The sequence below is a fragment of the Nesoenas mayeri genome (assembly GCF_963082525.1).
Source record: "Nesoenas mayeri genome assembly, chromosome: 19".
Classification (NCBI taxonomy): Eukaryota; Metazoa; Chordata; class Aves; order Columbiformes; family Columbidae; genus Nesoenas; species Nesoenas mayeri.
In genome coordinates, this window is record NC_137568.1 from 9140497 (window position 1) to 9161312 (window position 20816).

The 20816-nt window shown below is 51.6% G+C and overlaps 1 protein-coding gene across 1 annotated transcript in view; it reads right to left on the minus strand.

Moving 5' to 3' along the window:
• NTN1 (netrin 1) overlaps positions 1–20816 on the minus strand; it is a gene marked incomplete at both ends in the record, with an annotated part of 91779 nt that overhangs the window by 36350 nt on the left and 34613 nt on the right. Inside the window, one exon of the mRNA XM_080356678.1 lies at positions 4983–5171. Coding sequence (XP_080212804.1) covers positions 4983–5171 — 189 coding nt within the window. The remainder of the gene's footprint in view (positions 1–4982; positions 5172–20816) is intronic.

Here is a 20816-nt window from a genome sequence, read left to right on the forward strand (position 1 = left end):
GGAGTTTGATAATTAAGGACAACTCCCTGAGGGGAATTGATAGAAAGTATTGCCTTGGACTTCGTCTTGTAAAACCACAAATGAGCTGCACTAGATATAGGCATCAAAATGAGATTGCTTTGGAGAGAGGAACATCTCTCTTAGGATGCACTTGACCTCCTAAGGTTGACACCAGGGCCAGATCTCCTGCACTGATGCCCAGCAGTGACGAGGTTCCTGCAGTGACAGGAGGGGCCCTGTGGGAGCTGGTGCTTGCTGGGGACAAGGAAAGGTTTGGGACAGGAGCCCTGCTGGTGGCCCTGCTGCCCCAGGAAGCCCTGGTTTGGGGGTTTCAGCCGGGCCATCTCTATGGCCTTGGGATGTGTGAACTGTGAATCGGGCACTGTGGTGGCCTGGGACAGCTCCAAGGCCAGAGGAATGCTGACCACACCAGACACCTGCAAAGATGCACCATGGACAGGCTGGTCTTCCTGTCTCACAGAGGGACATGGCCCGTGGGACACCAACGTGGGACACCAGTGTGCCGGTGGCAGCCAGCTCACGCTCAGGCTCTATCATCCGATGTGGGTTTTACCCAGGCTGCCTCCTGCACCCCAGCTGCTCCGTGGGCCTCCAGGGAGAGGTTCCATCTCCCCTGGCTTCAAAAGGAGCTCTGTGCTCTAAGCTGGTCATGCAGCTCCCTCTATAGTCAGTGGATAGAGACAGGGACTTGTCCCACTGTCCCTGTCACCAGGGGCTCTGTTCCCCTCTCCAGGCAGCACAAGGAGCCAAAGGGGTTCAGCTGCATTAGTCCCCCCCACCCCAAATGCCCGCAGCTGGCTGGGAAGAAAATCTGCACCTGCATCCATGAAAATGAGGAGCGGAGGCTGAGCCCATGGGGATGGCACTCACCTGTCTCTGCTTGGACCCAAACTGTCTCCAAAAAGCAAAGGTCAAAGTCTGGAGCCTCTGCGGGTACGAGCCAGGATGGGGAGATAGGCTGGGAGTGCTTTTATTTTTGCACAAGTTATGAAATAATCCTCCAACGTGGATGGAACAGTCTGCAGGCTCAGCATGGGCACGGGGCAGGCCATCCCATTATTTTTACAAAAGCACTGAGTCCTAATGAATATGACCTCGCAAGAGGCCAAATCCTGCCCCTCCATAACGGGATTTACACTGTCAGCCACAGCACAAGTGCATTTGTAACGTGTATCATTTGTCATCTTTTCATCAAAAAGTGTGTAAATGCTTTCCCCAAAGTGCAGAGCTGTTTTACAGCCGGGCTGTGAAACCCCGCAGTCTCTGCTCCAATAGAATCACATTAGTGCCAATAATCTGGCAAATATCAGGAGCGAATTCAATCAAAAGATCAGGGCCCTGATTTACAGGAGTCCGTGGCAGAGCGGAGCAGATGGAGGTTTGCAGGACCCAGATGTGGAATTTCACTTGCAACATCATTTGGAGCAGAGGGAAAGCAGAAGGAATGGGCAGCAGGGCTTCAGCATTCACTCTCACAAAAATTAGTAAGAAAAGAGGAACAATTCACCCTTGTTCTGAGGTTTTGAAGACAAAAATGCAACATTTCTTATCTCTGGGGTTTTGTTCTGTCAAACATAGCCCAAACAGCTCCTGGCTGTGTGCAGCACCCAGGGGTTTGATCTGTCTTCAAGCCCTTTGCCCGCGGTTTGCAGACTCCATGCCATGCTCTGTGACAGGGCACTTCTGATCACCGACAACTTTCTTTCCTCTTTTTTTGCAAGAAAATAAATGGAAGCAAATGCACAGGCAAGGAACATGGCATGGCTGCATCACTCTTAACCATCAGGGTGCAAGTCATCCTTAGAGCCCAGCTTCACCCGTGCTGCTAAGACAACTTCATATCACTAAAAAAATCTTTTAATTAAAAAACTTTATAGGTTTGGCTATTAAAAAACATTGCACAAAACATTGTGCAAACATTTCAGCAGTGTGAGATTTTTGCATAAATATCAAAACCAACCATTTAAAATAACGCAACTCCTGACTCCGTAATTCTCAGGCGTTAGATGCATTATGAATTGAGGTACATAGGATGGAGTGAGACATGAGAAACACAGGTGAGAGGAAAAACAGGATGGGTGTGTTAGGCTGAATTAATGAAGCTGGATTGATACAAACACATCTTCGGCATCTCTTTAGTGGAACTTTGACTGTGAGTTTGCCCAAGCTCACGCAGGCTTAGCGGCTGGGTAAGTGTGCTGCGTGCTCTACAGGCTCACAAGGCACTGCTGCTCTGTTACCTGCATTTTTGCTCTTGTATATTCATTTGTTGAAATGTGTTACATGTGGGATATGAATGGAGCAATGCGATGGTTGAAAGAACCAAGTCTTAGAGAGAACACACAATCCACTGGGGGAGATGGGGCGCCAGGCAGTTGTGAGGGAGATGGCAGATGCTACAGGATGGTTAATTCCTTAATTCTAAACACACTTGGCCAAGATGAGACTCTGGGAGACCTTTGCCCATCGGCAGATGGCTTGGTGAGATGATAAATTAATATTATTATCCATAGGGAAATGGCTGAAGTTGTTAGATGGTAGGGTTTGTTTTTTAAAAAACGCCTGTTTTCAACAATGATTTCAGAAAAGTCCATGAATGGGGCTAAAAAAAAAGAGAGGGAACATAAAATCCCCTGTGTCATAAACAGCTCAGGAAAGAGAGTTTTCAAAGGAATGCCTTTGCTGTAGGAAACTTCATTTTGCCCCTTTTGTATAGGACGATGGATTACGCCAACAATAAACCGCTGCAGCTACTGTGAAATTGTGCTAATAGCCTGCGAGTCGGGGAGCTGTTCATGCAGCAGCATATTTATTACATACCTTTGTATCTGTTAGCTCCAATAGCCGCATTTTTGTTATAAACTGTGGGGGGTTGGAGAAGTATTTAAATTTGGCGATCTCAAATTTCAAGAGCGGGAGCGATTCGGGAAGGCAGGGGGATGAGAAAAGGACAATTGCAAAGAGAATTTAATAGAGTGAATGACCCAGCAACTGGGAAATTCAGATTTAAATTGTTGCAGAGTGCCTCGCGAAGGCCATCGTGCAACTTCCTGGGTGCTAGCTTGGGGAAACTGAGGCACGGCATGGCTCTGAGGTCCCTCCTGCAGGTACCACCTGGCTGTGTTTTTTGTGTAAGACCTCCAGCTGAGCATCCCCTCCCTGCTCTGTGCTCCATGTGCTGATCCCAGGGGACTGGAATCCCTATAGATGCACCGTGACAGGGAAAGACCCCCTTGCTCCCCTGAATCCCACCCCATCCCCAGGGCCCCGCATGCTGCGGAGGCAGCCAGGATGAACTGGAGCCATGGGAAGGAGTTTGCTGTGCTCAGAGAGGGGTGGGAATTCCCCTCTTCTCCCCAGCACCCCAAAACCCTTTCTGGGGAGCAGGAAGGTAAATGAGAATCAGGCTCTGGGCATCATCCGCAAACACCCGCTGCCCGGGGGATGGATGCCCCCCCGCATGGAAGCCCACGCCTTCACAATTTCCCTTTGTTTGCTCAACCTAATGTGCTGTTACTTCGGTACAACCCGGCTGTGAAAGCAGAAATATGAATTTTATTACAAGACATATCCGCTCGGGACTGGGGGAAAGACATGGCGGGCAGCCCGCTGCCGGGATGCTGATGTCGGGGATGGGGTGGAAGCGGCTCAGCCCCCCTGCATCCCTCTCTTCTGCCTCCTCAGACGCCGGAGCAGCAGCTCCTGTCCCTCCCGGAGCCACGGGCTGGGTTCACATCCCACCAGCCCAAGCTTCAGATGAAGCTGGAGCTTGTCAGCAGCCCCAGCGCAGAGCAGACAGAAAATGGCTCATTGAAATAGTTTTTGCAAGATGAAAAAAAAAAGGGGGACTAGGGCCATCTAAAGAAGTAATTTCTTTTTCTTCCTTGGCAAAGAACGTCTCTTTTCAGTGAGGGGAAAAAAAAAAAAAAAAGAGTATTTTCATTTAAAAAAATTGAAAATGCTGAGCACTCAAAGCTTTCCAGCCACAAATACCCAGCTTGGGTCAAAATGCTTTCCATTTCTTGTTGAAATGATTCTTTAGAGAGAAAAGAGCTGAAGCTTTCTGCAGGAAACCCCAGCATCTTCTAACATGAGTTGTGAATGTTTTCTTGATTCCTTTAGCTGCATCACAGGTCAGGATTTACATCTCTTCCAGCAGACAGAGGAGTGTTAAAAGAGTTCCTTTGCAAGGTTTGCTCTTATTGCTGCTCCCCGGCGGAGGCTCCGCTCACCGTCACGTCTGCCACAGTAGAGGAAACCTCAAAAACCCAGTCAGTTTGCTGGCCTCAAAATTATTTCCCGTTTTACTCTTCTCACCTCGTCCCGAGCAGTGAAATGTTCTGTGCGTGGGTTAAGTGCTGCCGGCCGGGGTGGCAGGAGGAGACGGGGTTTGGAGGAGGTTGATTTACAGACGCTACATCGGACCCTGTACCTGGGATTTTGTGCAACTCAGCCCTTACATACGTGATGACCGAGTCAACTGTGGTTATTAGTGCTGATGAAGCACAATTTATAAGTGATAAAACCTGAAAAAATTTAAAGGTGTCCTCAGCAGCGAGGACTTTTTTATTTCAGTGGTCTTGTCCTCACCATGAGGCTGGGGAGACCAGAGAGAGGTGATGGCGGGGAACATGGGGGTGAGAAAAATCATTTCAGGGTGTTGGTTTGGGGGAGGGAGGAGCAGGAGGAGTCTGGTTAGAGCAAGAGCTGTGGGAGCAGGAGCAGCAGAAAGGGGTGGGAGTGGTGCCCAGGGAGGTGGGCACCCCTGGAGACACCCCCATCCCTGGAGACATCCCAGGCCAGGCTGGACGGGGCTCTGAGCAGCCTGAGCTGGTTAAGATGTCCCTGCTCATGGCAGGGGGGACTGGATGAGCTCTGAAGGTCCCTTCCAATACAAACTATTCTATGACTCTATAAGAAGGAGCCGTGAAGTCCCAGCCATCCCACCCCAGCCCCAGTACCTTTGCAGGCCTTGCGGTGGGAGATGGGCTTGCTGAGGTCGCGGTAGAAGCCCTCCTTGCAGTAGTGGCAGTGCCGTCCCGCCGTGTTGTGCCGGCAGTTCAGGCAGACGCCGCCGCTCTTGCGCCCCGACAGCTTGTAGAGCTCCATGTTGAAGCGGCACCGCCGGGCATGGAGGTTGCAGTTGCAGGCTGTGAGAGGCAAAGAGCAGAGACCATTAGCATCTGTGCCTGGTCACAGAGGTGCCATCCCGTGGGTGACCGCGCGCCTGGGGCTGGGCACCCTAGAGGGTCTGCCCAGGGTGCCCCACCATATGGAGGTGTCACAGGATGGGATGCTCTGGTGGCACCTCTGGCTAGGGGAAGCCAACTGCTGACCCACACCCCCTCCTTGATCAGGGTTATGTGGTGAGTCCAGCTTTTTTGAAGGGAAGGTGAGCTCACCGAGAGCTTGTTTCACCATCATGATTTGCAACAAATATGCCTTTTACCCCTCCCTGCTCTTCATGTGAATTAGAGGCCGGATGCAGGCAGGGCTGTGTGGGCAGGGCGCCCATCCCTGGTTAGGAAACAGCAACGTACAACCCCCCAGCTGCTCCCCCAGCTCTGTGACAAGCACCCTGCCCCATGCGAGCACTGCTCATGCCCCTTCTCACCCGCTCCCACACTGGGGGGGCTTCATATCGTGCTATTGCTTGGTACAAAGCCCCCCTGAATGCTGAAAACCCCTCACTTCCCAGCACCCCAGGAGCACCCTCTGTCCCCAGGAAAAGGGGATTTCCAACATCACCTGCCCAACTTTCCCAGTTCTGACACACACGAGTGTCTGAACTCCAAACATCCTTATTAGACCTCCCTATCTTCCCTGACTTTTCCTTCCTGTACTCGGTACCCACAGCACAAGGCTCTGTGAACATGTGCAGCCCCGAACAGGTGGATCAAACCTCACCCCATGCCTCCACATCTCCATCCCACCGCTGAGATAGGGCCAGCCTGACACCCAGTTAGTCAAACACCAAAAAGACCCCCTCTGCTTTGATTGCATGTGCTGTGACGGAACCTGCCGGGAGATGTCCAATTCCTCCACCATATGCGGCCTAATGTCAACACAGGACTATTTTAACAAGGGGCCTTTGCAAAAGACAACTGAAGGACTTCAAAAGCTCAACCCCTTGCCTGCCTCTCCCCAGGGCTGTCATGGGAACATCAAGAAGCAGTTGCCGGGGCTCTGTGCTTTACCGAGAATTTTATAGCTTGTTTTCTTTTCCCTTTGCTTTTATTTGCTCTTCCCCCCCGAACAATGCATCTGTGCAATGCCAACCCACAGCTGGGCCTCTCGCCTCGGCACGAAGGTGTCACGGCTCTGGGCTTGTCACCTTCCTTTAGAGCAGAGACATCTTAATCCCTTATTCCTTCCTGTTTACCTTATGGTGCTTGCCCAAGACAAAGACATGCTATATTTGCTTAATTATCAAATTTCAGCCCAGAAAATTACAGCATGGTTCCGGATTATTTATCAGGAACAATCCCCAGCTGAAAGCAAAGGGGAGAGCAAAATCCTCTGGACACGTCCGACCAGCGGGATGGAGATTGCTCTTGCTGTGCTTTGCAGCCTGGATTCCCCTGGCTGACGTGGTGAAGCCCAGCCTCACGTCCCCACCAAACGCTGGCAGAGCAGGAGAAGCAGCCACCAACGTGCTAATGGTGACAAGAGCGGTTTGCCAGCCGTGAGAAAGTGAGATTCCCGACACCGAGCGGGGCCAGCACTTTGAACTGCGGTTTGCCTCTCCTTCAATGAGCCCGCCAGCCTGCGGGTGCATTTGTCAGCTCCCAAAACAGGAGAGGACCATGAAGGCAACCGGAGACACAGCTCCTGCATGCAGAGGGAATTGCTGCTTTTGTAGATCTGGCTGGTGGCGCTGACACATTTGCTGATGCTGCAAACGCACTCAAACGGCCTGTGTGCAGCCAAAAGCAGCGCAGGAGCACGCACCGGGCGCTTTCTGCGTCCCCTCAGGGGTCTGTACCCTTCCATCCCTATATCAGGAGGAGCATCTGTGCTTTGCCAGGAGTGCCCAGCAGCCACTCAGCTCTGGAACTCACCGTGTGCTGAGCAGCCCTGCCAGTTTATGGCTCTGTCGCAGTCAGCACCCTACAGCACCCTACAAATAGGGAATAGGGTGATTCACGCCCTGCAGAACGCACGAGCTAAGCTTTTGGGAAGGAGGTGGTGCTTTTAAAGTCCCAATCCCTGTTTAAAAGAGAGGTGACCGAGATGCTGAGATGAAACCCTTTTCCCGGGCACACAGCAGACACAGGGCTGGGGGCTGGCTCCTCTGTGCAGGGAAGAGCCTTCCCCCAGCTGAGAGGTGCTCCAGGGCTGCAATACAAAGCGTGTCCTCCTGGGACACCAAGGTGACACCTGAATCAACAGCACGGCCTCAGGACTCCGCTCAAGCAGAGGAAAGAAAGATTTGAGTCCCTCAATCTAGGATCTGTCATCCCTGTGACCAGGCAGGCGCATCTCCATCGTTCAAAGCCTTGAGCCTCACTAGCAGCTCTGCCTTCGATGCTACAAACCACAGGATTTAGTCCCTGTTGACCAAACTGAGGAGATATTTCTCTTGGGGGGTGGCATGACCTTGCAGAGGATCTAGTTTTTCCTTGAAGTTGGCAGAAAGGCATGTTTTCCAAAGACTATGAAAGCTCACCTCCTCCTAAAACTTGTATTTTAGGAGAATTGGACTCAGTACTTGAGTGTTTTGCAAGATTGCATTGGCAAATCCCTTTTTAAAATTCAGAGTTGAGCCCACCCGAAGAGTGAGTGAAAATATTCGCATTTCTTTGGGTTGCTCGATAAGCAGAAATGTTTTTGCAAAGCCAGGGAAGCAGAACTCCTGGGATTTTCTCAAGATCTTTCCAAATATTTCCACTGGTCCCACCAGGGCAGAGCTGTGCGGGAATGTGGAGGAGTAAGCGCAGCGTGGTGAGCTGCTTGCAGCTCTGCTCCTGGGATCAATTTTACATTGATCTTCCAAGGATGGGAAAATCCAGTGTCTGGAGAAGGGAAGAGGAACCTCACAAGAGGCTGCAAGGAGCCCCTCAAAACAGCTGTCCCTGTGCTTATCTAGAGCAAACGACCTAAGGATTGTGTGTACTTCAGAGTATAAAGCCCCCAGGAGGGACTGAATGAGCTGGCAGAGGACGTGGGCTGGTTGAGCCCCTCTCTGTGCCCAGCGTCCCTGCACTTGGCCTCTCTGCGAGCTCCTGCAAGCACCACAAGCAGCCAGGGAGTGATGGCCACCCCTCCACCACGACTTCTCAGCTCTTTTTGGCTCTGTCAGCTTAACCCTGGCTCTGTCCCCTCCTTTCACCTGCACCCCCAGGGCACTGAGGACATCTGCTGAGCACCACTTGCCTCCTAACACCATGCACATGGGGGCTTTTCTATCATCCACCCCCTCCTGATCCACTTATTTGTGCAGAGAGAAGGTGGCAAACTGGCTCAAGGAGAGTGGCTTTAATTGAAATGACCATCTCCTCTATTCACTCTGAGCACTTGGACCCTGGGTGGCCAGCACTGGGCACTGCTGGCCACCAGCCAGGGCTCGCTGGCAGCTCTGTCTGTAGCCTGGTGTGTTTGCAGACGCCCAACGGGAGAGGCTTGGTCTGACCGAAGGAATATAGACATCCTATTTTTTTCTGACAATAGCTCATAGGGATGGAAGAATTATGGCAATGCAATAAATGACCCCTCTATGCATCAGAAAGTCCTTGCTGGGGACGAGGCTGGGACACGTCATTATGGGATCCACCACACTGGTGCGGTGGGGAGCCCGGAGATGCTGAGTGTGAGTGATGCCTGGGCACACCACAATTGCCTCATAGGGCCAACCAGGATCCAGCAGCAGGTCCTGATGCTTTTGGATCCCAGCTCCGGATCTGTGTGCGGTCCTGGGTTGGGGAGGGCGTGCGGCTCATCTGGTCACGTTTTCCCTGGATGGAGGCGCTCAGGAAACGTGGCTCCTGCCCACCCTTTCCCTCGCTCGATGGTTAATCCCCCGCTGTGCTAAAGCATTTTGCCTCATTCCTAACACGAATTGGCCTGGCTTTAATTTCCAGTCAGTGCTTCTTGGGTTGAATTTCCCTGCCACAGTTAGTGGCTCTTTAGCAACCCATCTTTTCTTTCTATGAATGCCTTTGCCAGCTGTAAGAAAAATCACCTCCTAACATTGGCATCACCTCTGCTCCCCATGCTTTGCTTTTCAACCGGTGGAGAAGACACCCCTGCATGGGCTGCAGACCCCGCAGAGACCCAGTTACGGGTAAAACACGTGCCAGGTGCTGAGACATCTCTGATGAAAGGTTTTGGCTCCAGATGCTCGACTAAACTCAGTGCTGCTGTCTCCTACTCTCTTCTTTCTCTTATTTTGCCAAGGACCTCACAAGCCTTTTGTTCACTGACTTTATTACACACAGATGTACAAAGCTGCATCAAACAGTCTCTACCTGGACCGTCAGGCTCCAATATGAATAGCCAGATATCACTTAAACACAGATGTTCAGGAACCTGGAGAAGGTCAGAGCAGAAAAGAGGAAAGCTGTGGTCTGGAGCCGGGTGAAGAAACATCTCCACATTAGAAGATGCAGAAGCATCTCCACATTAAAAACAGTGACCTGGTCAAATGAATCTGTTGAAAAAGGTCAAGGCGGGTAGGATTTTCCATTTGGGAGAAGGAAAGGAGATACATGAATGGAGGCGCAGGCTGGAGCTGTGCGGTGGGAGCTGTGGTTGGGGTCTTTTGTGCTGCTGCCGTGTCCCCCAGGCCCCGCGTCCCAGTGCCCTGCTCTCCCAGGACACATTCCTCTCCGCGGTTTTCATTCAGCAATGACAATGCTGCCCTTTCAAAAGACCCCACCCTTCCAAAACTTATATTTTGGCAATTTTCAAAATGCAAATTGCTTTTTAAACAAACAAAAACCCCAAAACATTTTGTTTTAATTTTTGCAAACAATAATTCAGGGGAGGGGGGAAGGAGAAGGGGAGGATAGAAGAAGCCAGGGGCTGAAAGTAATCTCTAAATTTGACTTCAATTTATGAGTAGTCTTGGTGTCCTTAAAATTGTCCTTTTCCCATATAAGTGGCTTTGGTTTGGTTTTTTTGGGGGTGTGTGTGGGTTTGTGTGTGTGTGTGTTTGTTTGTTTGTTTGTGTTGTTTGTCTGCTTGTTTGTGTTGTTTGTTTGCTTATTTGTTTGTATTTTGTTTGTTTGTTTTCCCCAGAAAACTGCTAGCTCAGCCTGAGCCATTATTTCCCTCCTGCAGGAGCAAGCCTCGTGTGCATCGTCCCAGCTGCTGAGAGGGGCACCCTGCCCATGCCCATCTGAGGAGGGACCCCTGGAGATATTGTCGTGGATATTATATCTCTCAGGACCATATTGGTCAAGGAAGCAGCCACCTTTAAATCAAAGAGAGGGAACAATGGAGAGGTAGCACCCAGACCCAGCAGAGACCTGTCTGCTTGCTGGACCGGGAGGCAAAGAGAAAGTCCCTATGGAGACAGTGGGTCCTCTAAAGCATCACATCCCTCCAGACCTGCTGCTGGCTGGTTTGAGGTTTTGGAGCAGCTGGGCATGAGCCTGGAGCTGGTGGACGAGCTCCTGCACCACTGCCTGCCCTGGAACCCTCTGGTCTGGGATGGAGAGCAGCTCTGCCGAGAAGGACCTGGCAAACTGGGGATGAAAGGCTGGCCATGAGCTGCAATGTGCACTTGCAGCCCAGAAGCCAGTCATACCCTGGGCTGCACGAGGAGAGTGAACAGCAGGTGGAGGGAGGGGATCCTGCCCCTCTGTTCCGCTCTGGTGAGACCCCCTGCAGTGCTGGTCCAGCTCTGGGTCCTCAGCACAGGACACACATGGACCTGCTGGAGAGGGGCCAGAGGAGCCACAGGAATGATCCGAGGCTGGAACAGCTCTGCTGGAGGACAGGCTGAGAGAGCTGGGGGGTTCAGCTGGAGAAGAGAAGCTCCAGGGAGACCTTAGTGTGGCCTTTCTGGATTTAAAAGGGGCTGATAAGAAAGATGGGGACAGACTTTTGAGCAGGGCTTGTTATGATAGGACAAGGGGTGATGGTTTTAAACTAAAGGAGGGAGATTCAGGCTGGACATGAGGAAGGAATTGTTGGCCCTGAGGGTGGTGAGAGCCTGGCCCAGGTTGGCCAGAGAGGTGGTGGATGAACCATCCCTGGAGACATCCCAGCCCAGGCTGGACGGGGCTCTGAGCAATCTGAGCTGGTGAATATGTCCCTGCTCATGGAAGGTGGGGCACTGGGGAGCTGGGAAGGGTCCTTCAACCCAAGCCATTCTGTGATTCTATGGTCCAGCACGGGCTGTGGTGTTTTGGGCTGCTGGGATGTGCCCAGTGAGTTATCCCAGTGATGTGGCACTGAAGGTATGTCCCCTGGGGGGCATGGACACTGCCCAATCTAGGTATGGGGTTTCTGTCCATGCATGCTGCAGCAAAATAACAGACCATGGATGAACACCAGCACTGATGTCCTGCACACTTCAGCCACTGCACACAGCCCAGGAACTCGGAGCAGCCAGGACTGAGCAGCCAGATCCAGCTCTGCTCGCAGGGCAGGCGGCCCCTGCCCTCTCGCATGGCTCCGTGCCACCCACCACAGACCCAGTTGGCCGACAATAAACAAAAACGTTTGCTCAGGAAAATCCGTTTGCCTGCACTGCTAAGTCTGAGTAAGGAGGAGGATCGGAAACTGTTTTGGTTTGCTTGAGCTAATCCACCAGAGGGGAAACCCGTTGGGGTGTTGTGGCTGTGAGGGGGAGACACAGGGTCTGCACCAGGCCCCAGGTTTTCCTGACGGTTGGAGCAAAAAGAAAGAGGAGAGTGTGTGGACGCACCACAAAATATGCAACTATGGCTGGCACCATCCATGAAACCGGAGCCACAAACCTGGCTCGCAGCAGAAGCAAGCGTGCACTGGTGGTGAGGGGAGGAAAGCCCCATCCTTGCCGATGTATCCCAGAGACCCCCTGCTGCTGAGGCTGAAGGCTTTTTGGGCAGCCCCTTGCATTCTCATCTGCTCTCCATGGGGCCAAATGTCTCTCACCACTCTCCAGCCACGAGAAACATCCTGAGAGTGACGAGAGGCCAAACTGCAAATGCAGGTGAAGCAAAAGAGGGGGGTCCTGGGGAGAAACACCTTGAGAAAATCTTCCTTGTGGCACAAAAAGGATGGGGGATAAGAAGACTTTTCCATGCATGAAAAACCTGAGGAATGGCAATTCTGTGAAAAAGCACTAGATGGGATGGCACCGAGGTGAGCCAGGACCTCCCTGGGGATGCTTCACACCCCAAGTGCCCTTCACTTCCCACTTTGCCCAGTTGCCAAACCACTACATGCCCCAGGGACTGGGGGACCCTGGGGATGTCCCTCTGTTAACGTTGGTTCTGCAAAGTATAAGAACATTCTGCAATACTGAAGCCCAAGCTCGTAACAGCACCATTTATGCCCACCTGAATATTTCAATGATAAGATCTTAATTTTCTTTTATATTAAAAAAATGCCAAACTGACTGTTTGGACTGAAATCTTTGAGATCGGTTGCTTGAGTCAGGCTGAATACTTCTGGAAAAGTTCCTGCTAAAATGATTCAGCTGTTAATGGGAAAAAAAGGCCAGTAAAAATACAGTGTTATACCAATGCTAACAAATTTGGGGATTTCTTTCCTTAAAGAAAATCTATTGCCCTTATATTTGAAGCCAAGGCTTTAAAAGAAAAACATTGCTCCATGGTAGAGATGTGTCTTTTGCTGTGTCTAAGAAGAAATGCTCAAGCTTGGATGAGTTTCTAAGTCACTGAAAAATGGGGGACATGTTCTGTCAAAGTTGATGGAGTTTTGCAGCAAAATTCCCCCAAGATCTTATTTTCACTGGCCAAAGCAAGCTCAAAACCAAGCCTGTAGAGACTGGGCAGCAGGTGCTGGTCCTGCTGGTGGACTCTTGGGTCCCCCCTGCCTTCCGCACGAGGTTCACCTCCAACCATCAGAGCTCCTGAACAGCCATGGTGATGGAAGGGTGACCTTTCATCAGATGCTAGGAAGTGGGTAGGAGAAGCAAATGCTAAACAGCAGAGCTTGACGGATTCAACCCATGAAGATGTTTTAGGGATTGTCCTCACCCCAGCAGACAGCAGGGGTAAACAAGGCACGACTATGGTAAACCGGTTATCCACCAGCACCCACAGCCAGCTCAAATACTGGTCATCAAAACTGGGCAGCAGACAGCTTGGCAAAGCCAACATTCCGTATATGATCTCTGGCGTGTAGTTTTGAGAACAGATAAGGGGAGAACATCCAGAGCTGCTCAAACCCAAAAGAGGAAAGAGCAAGCCCAATCAGATCAACTGCTGAATATTACTTTGTCGACACTTACAATTAACAACTTTTCTCCAGAGCTGAGAGACCAAAACTCTTCCCAGAAGTACAAGATCCCTTTAGAGAGCACCTGGCAGCTGCTGTAATCCAGACATGGTGACTGTCTGTCCATCCATCCCTCCAGCCCCCATGCCGTGGGAGCTGGTTCTAACAGCGACAGACACTTCTCATGACACAACCTGTCTGATATATGCTTTTATTGATTTCAGAGAGGGAGATATTTTCATAACTGCTTCCACATCTATTAACTCCAGACTGGACTGGAGCACCAAAATCTTCCTAGGTATTTCCTGGCTGTCCACATGGTATTTCTGGCTCTGTGGGAAGTATCAGATGAGCAAGAGCAAAACTTATTCCTGGGAGATTTACAGCTCTGAGATGCTCAGATTATGAGCCAGATTTTAACAGTCTCTGAGCGGTGGAGATCTCCGCACTGCCCACACACGTGGCAAACAGCTGCTCCCAGCCACTGAGGTCCCACTGATTTGTGTATTCCTGTCTTGAACCCCCCGGGGACATCTCCAGTGACCTGTGATGGCTCCTTCAAAGCCACCGGGCAGCTGACTGTCTATCAACAGGCAATGAGGATGGATGAGAAACCTGTGGGCCTGTTGTGTTGCATTGAAATGTTGAGATTTGTGGCAGCCTCTCACCCAAGGCATTTTATCCCAAGACAAAAGCAGTCTTACTCAATACAGGATGCAAATCACAAAGCGAGACCAGCCCTGGTACAGCACACACAGTTGTACTCAAAGTGCCTGAAAATGGGCTGCAAATTACCCTTGGGAGTGTGCTGGGAGGGGACATTGAGTGTGCTGGGAGGGGACATCAGCTGCTCTTCAAAAGAGACAGGAGTGGAGTCTCCTTCCATCTAGAGCACCTCTGAAAGCTGCCTGGAGATGCGGGCTTCAGCCTCACAGTCTACACCATGAGTCTGCCTCAACAAGGACTGGAGGAACCATCTCTGATGGGTGGGATGAGAGCTGGATCTCACTCGGGGGCTGACCTGGGGCTGGGAGGGACACAGGCAGAGCATGGGCCAGGATCTCCTGTCCTGCACTGGAACTGCCAGCACGTTGCACCCGCATGCAGGTCCCAGCGTGGCCAGGGAAGCCATGGCACTTGCAGGCACATTCTGGGTGGTCTAGCAAGAGCTCCCTTCTCTTCAGTAGCTGTGGGATTTGATGAGGAGATTTTCTCTGCAACTCGAGTATCGTGCAGGAAGTTTGCTAATAGGCTTCAGCCTTGAAAAAGCTCAATTAATTTATTTTTTTTGAGAAAGGAAAAGTCAAGAAGTGAACTCTATTTCAATCTGGGAGATGATACCAGGCTGTCATCAGCTTGCTTTATTTAGTTGCACCATCTAAACTCAGCCTCCTGAGGTTGTAAATACTTTGAAATTAATTGCTTGCATCCTGCACTTCATCTGGATGCCATCCAAAGGCAGGAGCTAACTGGAGAGCTCACCCGAGAACCTATGGGTTATTGGAGAAATCACCACCAGTCCCCGCTGCCCACCCTAGCCCAGCTCCAAGGTGCTCATTAAGTGTTGATGTTTATTTAGATTTGGAGGGGAATCCACTTGGGAACACTTTATCCACTTAGGCTCTGGCCTTGTGGTTTCCCTCTTATCTGGTACAGATCTCAGCAGCCGCTTTCCTCCCACCGCCACCGGGGTTGTGGCACTTTTCACGAAGTCCTTTCTCCTTTCCCCACCCCACGACACGGTGCTGACCTCCCACCTGTCCATTCTGTCAATCTCAACAAGCTGTTAGGAACTGCTGCATGTTGAGCAGATGCTTGTCAAGGTGCCAAGATCAGCATCTCAGCCCGCAAGTACTTGGTCTCATCCATGTTTCTGTAAAGCCAGAGCCCTGCAGCTCAAAAGGAGGGCATGTGGTGGACCAAGATCTGAGCACTGTGAACCTCAAACTGATGTTCTAGCCCAGACCAAGGGGCAGGAGCCAGCACAGCCCATACAGGGACCATTACTGCCCCAGCCCAAGACATTTTCCTGCAAGTTTTCCAACATTTCTACCGCAGGATTATATCAGCCACTTAAGGGTTAATGTCACCCAGAGCAGAAACAGATATTGAAAGAGTTTTTACATTCAGAACACAGGTTACTCAAAATGCACAAGGCCTGAGAGTGCAACCACCCTAGCAAAGAGTCAAAAGATTTTAAAATCTGTACTAAAACTGCTCAACCTAAAAGGACCAGGGATACAAACAGCCTTAGCTCTGCTTCCATCGCAGTCCAGAGAAGCCAGGAAACTTGGCCATGGTTAAAGCAATGAAAAGCCATTTCAAACTAGCTCAGGATGTGATTCCTCCAGGGTAGACCCAGCTTAAAATGATGGCACTCATGTGCCCAGTCACTGCCTCTCCGGTTGTGCTAATTCAACCGCCTGTGAGGTCGGGCTATGCTGAGCTCTGGTTTAAAAACAAACAAAGCATGTTCAGGAACGTGTTGTGTTTTTTTAACCCTAGATCATTTCCCAATCTTGTTGGGAGCAGGGCCAGGGGAATTGTTAAACCGGCCCCAGCCAGAGCCGCTAGCGCAGGGACCTTGCGGGTAGGAGCTGTGTGCTGCTGCTAGAGCCCGTCACGAAGCCGTGCAGAGCCCGTGGCCACTCATCTCCCCAAAAACACAGTGGCATCTCCTCCGAGGTGACCTGGAGCCTGGGTCCCTGTGCTGCTGGACCAGAAACACATCTCCAAAGACCAGCTCTCACAGGATTTGCCTTGGGAGGCTGAGTCAGTACCGCTCTCTCCTTTGAATGATCCTTTTGTCCTTCCCTGGCCATCATTTTGATGATGCCTTCCCTTGTCTCTGCCAAGATTGCACCTCCTCATCAGCCCAGGCAGTGCCATCTGTGTATTGACACCCCCTAGGCCCCCGTACCCCTGTGCCAGCAAGGAAAAGGAGACCCCTGCCCAGGAGACAGCATCCTTCTTGCAGCCAGGAAAGGATGCTGCCCAGCCAGCAGCTCCTATGAGCGACCCGTGGAGCTGCTGTGTGACGGCACGGACAAAAGCCCCAGAGAGAGGGACACTCCATGGGGATAGTCTCCTTCATTTTGTCCCACATTGTGGGTCTGTCTGGGAGATGGTCCTGCCTGTGCCCCAGCCCCTGCCCTGCGCTGGGAGATGGAGCAGGGGATGGCTCTGGCAGCGCTCACTGTGCCATCCTCCCCTTCCCCGGGAACGACAAACCTCAGCTTGGCCACTTGACGTGCCAGACAGTAACACAAGCTTGACAGATGATGGCTCTCGGGAAGGGTTTTGGTTTCTCTCTGAGGCCGAGCTGGCTCAGGGGAGCAGTTGGCAGCTCAGCACAGTCATTTCCACCCGGCAGAGCGGGACCAAGTGTCCATGCTGCCGCGGAGAGGCTGGCCATGCCGGCTGTCTCCTTCACGCCACACAGCCTGGACTCGGACACTTCGCTCGGCAGCTCTTTCCCTGGCCAGGAGATGCTTCCCAGCATGATGCTGCTCCCCAGCCCAGAGGCCAGAGCAGGAGGGACAGAACAACTCATCTCTGCCTGTGCCACCCCCAACAGTAAAGCTCTGGCGATGCCAAAAAGGACACACAGGTCCAGGTAAGAGGACTTGAACCACCCTAAGGGCTGAGACTGACAGTCACTTCTTTTTTGAAAATGTTTTTCAACCCTTATGTTAATTAATGTATTTCAAAATAGATGAGTGCTCTGTAGGACCAGTTTCTTGCAATAGCTGTTGTGCAGTGAAGAACCGGTGTCTTCAAAAGCAGAGATAAGGCACCACTGGTCTAAAATAAGTCTTGATCTTCCCTGCATGGTGAGCTCCTCTCTGTTTTCCTAGCAATGAGATTCCCTAGTCACCAGCAAACAACCTGTAAAAGGCCTGAGCCCCTGGAAATCTGCCAAGTGCTCTGCTGAGGCAGGTGTGTACATGAGAAACGTCATTTCAGGAACCTGGGGCTGGGCATCGACACATCTCTTCCCTGTTATGCTAATAAAATGCAGTAGATTGCTGCAAATTAATTCCCTTTTCAATTAGTCCTACAGTGACTATGAAAACAGAAGCCATCCATCCCCCATGCATGGCTGGAGGAAGGTGGGAAGCCGCTCACTGGCACACATGTGTGTTTCCCCTCCTCTGCCCTTGTTCTTGTGCTATGAACACCTCAAAATTTGGTATCTGTCTTGATGCCAAGACAACCAACAGCGGTCAGCCCTCCCCACTGTCAAGCCCATTGACATCGTGTCCACGGTACATTCTGCCAGTGCAGGGGTAGACACCTCTCTGAGCCACCACGGCTGGTGACAAACACAGCTGCACCATCCCCTTCCCTGCACTCTGCCACGCTCACAAACTCTGCCACATGCAGAGAAGTTCCTGCCATGGCTCTGCTACTGACTCCAGCGTAATCCTGCCCAAGCTGCATAACACCGCCGTGCCTCAGTTTCCCTTTCTGGAAGCAGGCACATGCTGCAGTGGGATCCTGGAAGGTTCTGTTTTGGGAAAGGCTGAGCAGGGCCAGAATTGTCTGTGGGTCTGCAGAAAGCCGTTAGAGGCATTACAAAAATTCAGCTCTAGCTGGGAAACCTCAGCAGAGATGGACGTTAATTCTGCTTCCAAGTCTTCCAAAATCTGAGCTAATGCTGCAACCATAGGGAACTGAACATGAGTCCCAGCATCCACCAACTGCTCTATGTTAGCCTGGACCTTACACCAGCTACTGGTCGGATTTTGAAACACCCATCAGGTGTGAAGAGCCAAGGATGCCCGTGTTTGCTCAACGATATTCGCACCTTTAGGGCTGCGGACAAAGCTCTCCTTTGTGGCCATGGCTAAGCCCAGGCAAACAAATCTATCTTATTGCCAGGATGTTATCGGGGGATCTGAGAAAGAAGGCCATGTGCCTGACCTCCCAATCAGCGTTATCATTAGCACGGACATGAAAGTATTTCACAGAGGTGTTGGCACAATCCTGTCTGCCCTGCTACCCCCACCGGCCGCTCTCTGCTCAGTGCTCAGGCTGGGCAGCCACGGGACTCCCCTGCAAGGCACCGGTGTGTTTTGTTTTCCTGGAGATTGGGGTTTTATCAAAAGCTGACAGGCTTATCCTGCCTTATCAGGGGAGCAGAGCTACTGTTAATGGTTTTCTGTAACAGGCTCTGGGCAAAAAATGTTGATTGCTGCCTGGACTCGAGTAGGTTGAAGAAGGTGGGTGGCTGGGATGGATGAGCAACCTCTGCCTGCTGTGGAGGTCTCTGCAGAAGGCAGCACTGTGATCCTGTGCATGAATGGGACCGAGATGTGCTGTCCTGCAATGTTTAACATCAAGATCCCAGCACCTGTGAACACTAAGAGGTGGTATCCCACCTCTGCAAGGGAACAGCTGTCAGCGCCAGTGTCCCCCACACATGTTCATCTGCAACACGGTATTTCACCTTCTCACTTTCCCTCTGATTGCCATGGGATACGTTATGTTTCCTTTCACCTGCTTTACAGCTGACTAGTGACAGTCTGCATGGGCTGAAAGCTCACCCCAGAGACAGTGATGGTTCAGCAGCCCTGGTGCTCCTCAGATGCCAACATCTCAAGGAGACTCGTGATCTGTGTGTGCTCGTCCTCACAAGCAGCTGTTATCCACTTTATAAATGGTGAAACCAAGGCTTGGAAAGGTTATAGCATGGGATCACAGAGGTGTTAGTCTCATAGAAAGAACTGATGAGCTGGAAATACAAGTATCTTTGGCATCATGGGAACTATTGGGCAATGTAGGGCAAGGATTTCAAGCCAAGTCGCCTCTACCTTAAACTGGTGCTTGAGCATTGTCCTGAGGGCACAGATGGCAAAAAGGCTCAGTGTACAGGACGAGGGCAATGGGTGGGTATGAACAGGAACTGCTAGCACCAAAGGACTCCCTGTGAAGGATGCTCAGCTCCAGGCTGTGTCCAGCTCAGCCCAGCCCTGTATGGGGCTGGGAGTGATCCCACTGACCCAGCATCCCCAAGGGTGAAGCAGGCAGACATCTGCTAACTCCTGAAGCAAAGCCAATAAATCTGGCCCTACAGCCCCCCTCGGGCAAGGACGATGCACCTGGAAACGCAGCATCGCTTCACTGCCCAGCCCAGAGCCTGTGGCTACCTGCACGCTTTTAAGGGTCGCTTAGGGCAAACTTTGATGGCAGAAAGTCAAAACACAAAGCCCCTTCCTGGGGCTGCTTCTCTGTTTCTCTCTGAGGGATTTAATCCTGATCAAAGCTAGTCAAACACAGGGATTTCCCAGCTTTTCTTCTGGGGTGAAGGTCCCGTGCATGCCACGGCCCTGGGACACTGCTTTGGCCAGCCTGACCTTGCTGTCACCCAGGCAGGAGGGCCAGGAAAGACCAGAATGGTTTGAAGAGGATAGTTAATCTCTGGACGTGACAGCATTCATGGCAACTGGGCAGGTCTTTGGAGAAAAGCTGACATGAACACCCAAACACATAAAGCTGCACACGCTTTGGATGAAACAAGGAGCTTTTCAGCTGTGAAAACTCTTTGCTTTTTATTTTAGCCAAGACCTGGGGAGTGGAGGTGCCATGGGGTGGGTTCTCTGGTGGTTGCAGGAGGATGCTGGGGTCCCCCTTTTCCTAACATTGCATCACCCACATTTTCAAAGCTCCCTGCTCTCCACTGGCCTGTCGCTATGAAGCCCCTGTCAGCATCCAGTGTTCACACCCATAACCCCAGTGTCACTGCCAAAAACCACCCCAGGGCAGAGAAGGGACAGAGCATGGACAATGAGACAGCCCAGGCCAGAGCAAAGGTGTTGACAAGCTCTTGAGGGTAGGGGAGGAGGGTCGGTGCAGAGGGTCTAACAGAGCCCTGGATGTCCGAGCAGCCACCTTCTGTCTGCCCTTGGGGACACCAGGGCCACCATATGCTCCAGCAACTGTCAGGCAAATTTTATCAGAACCCTTTAATTAGCTTATCATGGGCAATTAGCTCCACAGCTCAGACTGCCCCTGGCACAGTCTGCAGATCTGGATCATTTCAAGTGAGGGCTGCAGATGTGTAGACATCCCAGGAAACCACGAGGCGGAGTGGCAACACTGGCAATGGTGGGTGAAAAGGCTGCTCTGAGACGGGCTTGTGCCAAGGGATGGGCCATTTTGGCCCTAAAATTGCCTGACCCACCACCTCGAGAGAAGGCTGGACTCTGCATTGGATCCGAGCCTCGTCCACGACCGTCCCTGCGGTGACAGCAAGAAGGGAGCATGATCAGGTGCTTGTGTAGACACGGGGCAGGCTGGGCATGGGCAGGAATTGAGCCACGTCCCCACAAATCCTGAAGCCAGCCATTAGAATATTCCCATCCAAAAATACCCTGAAGTTATGCCTATAGCTTAAA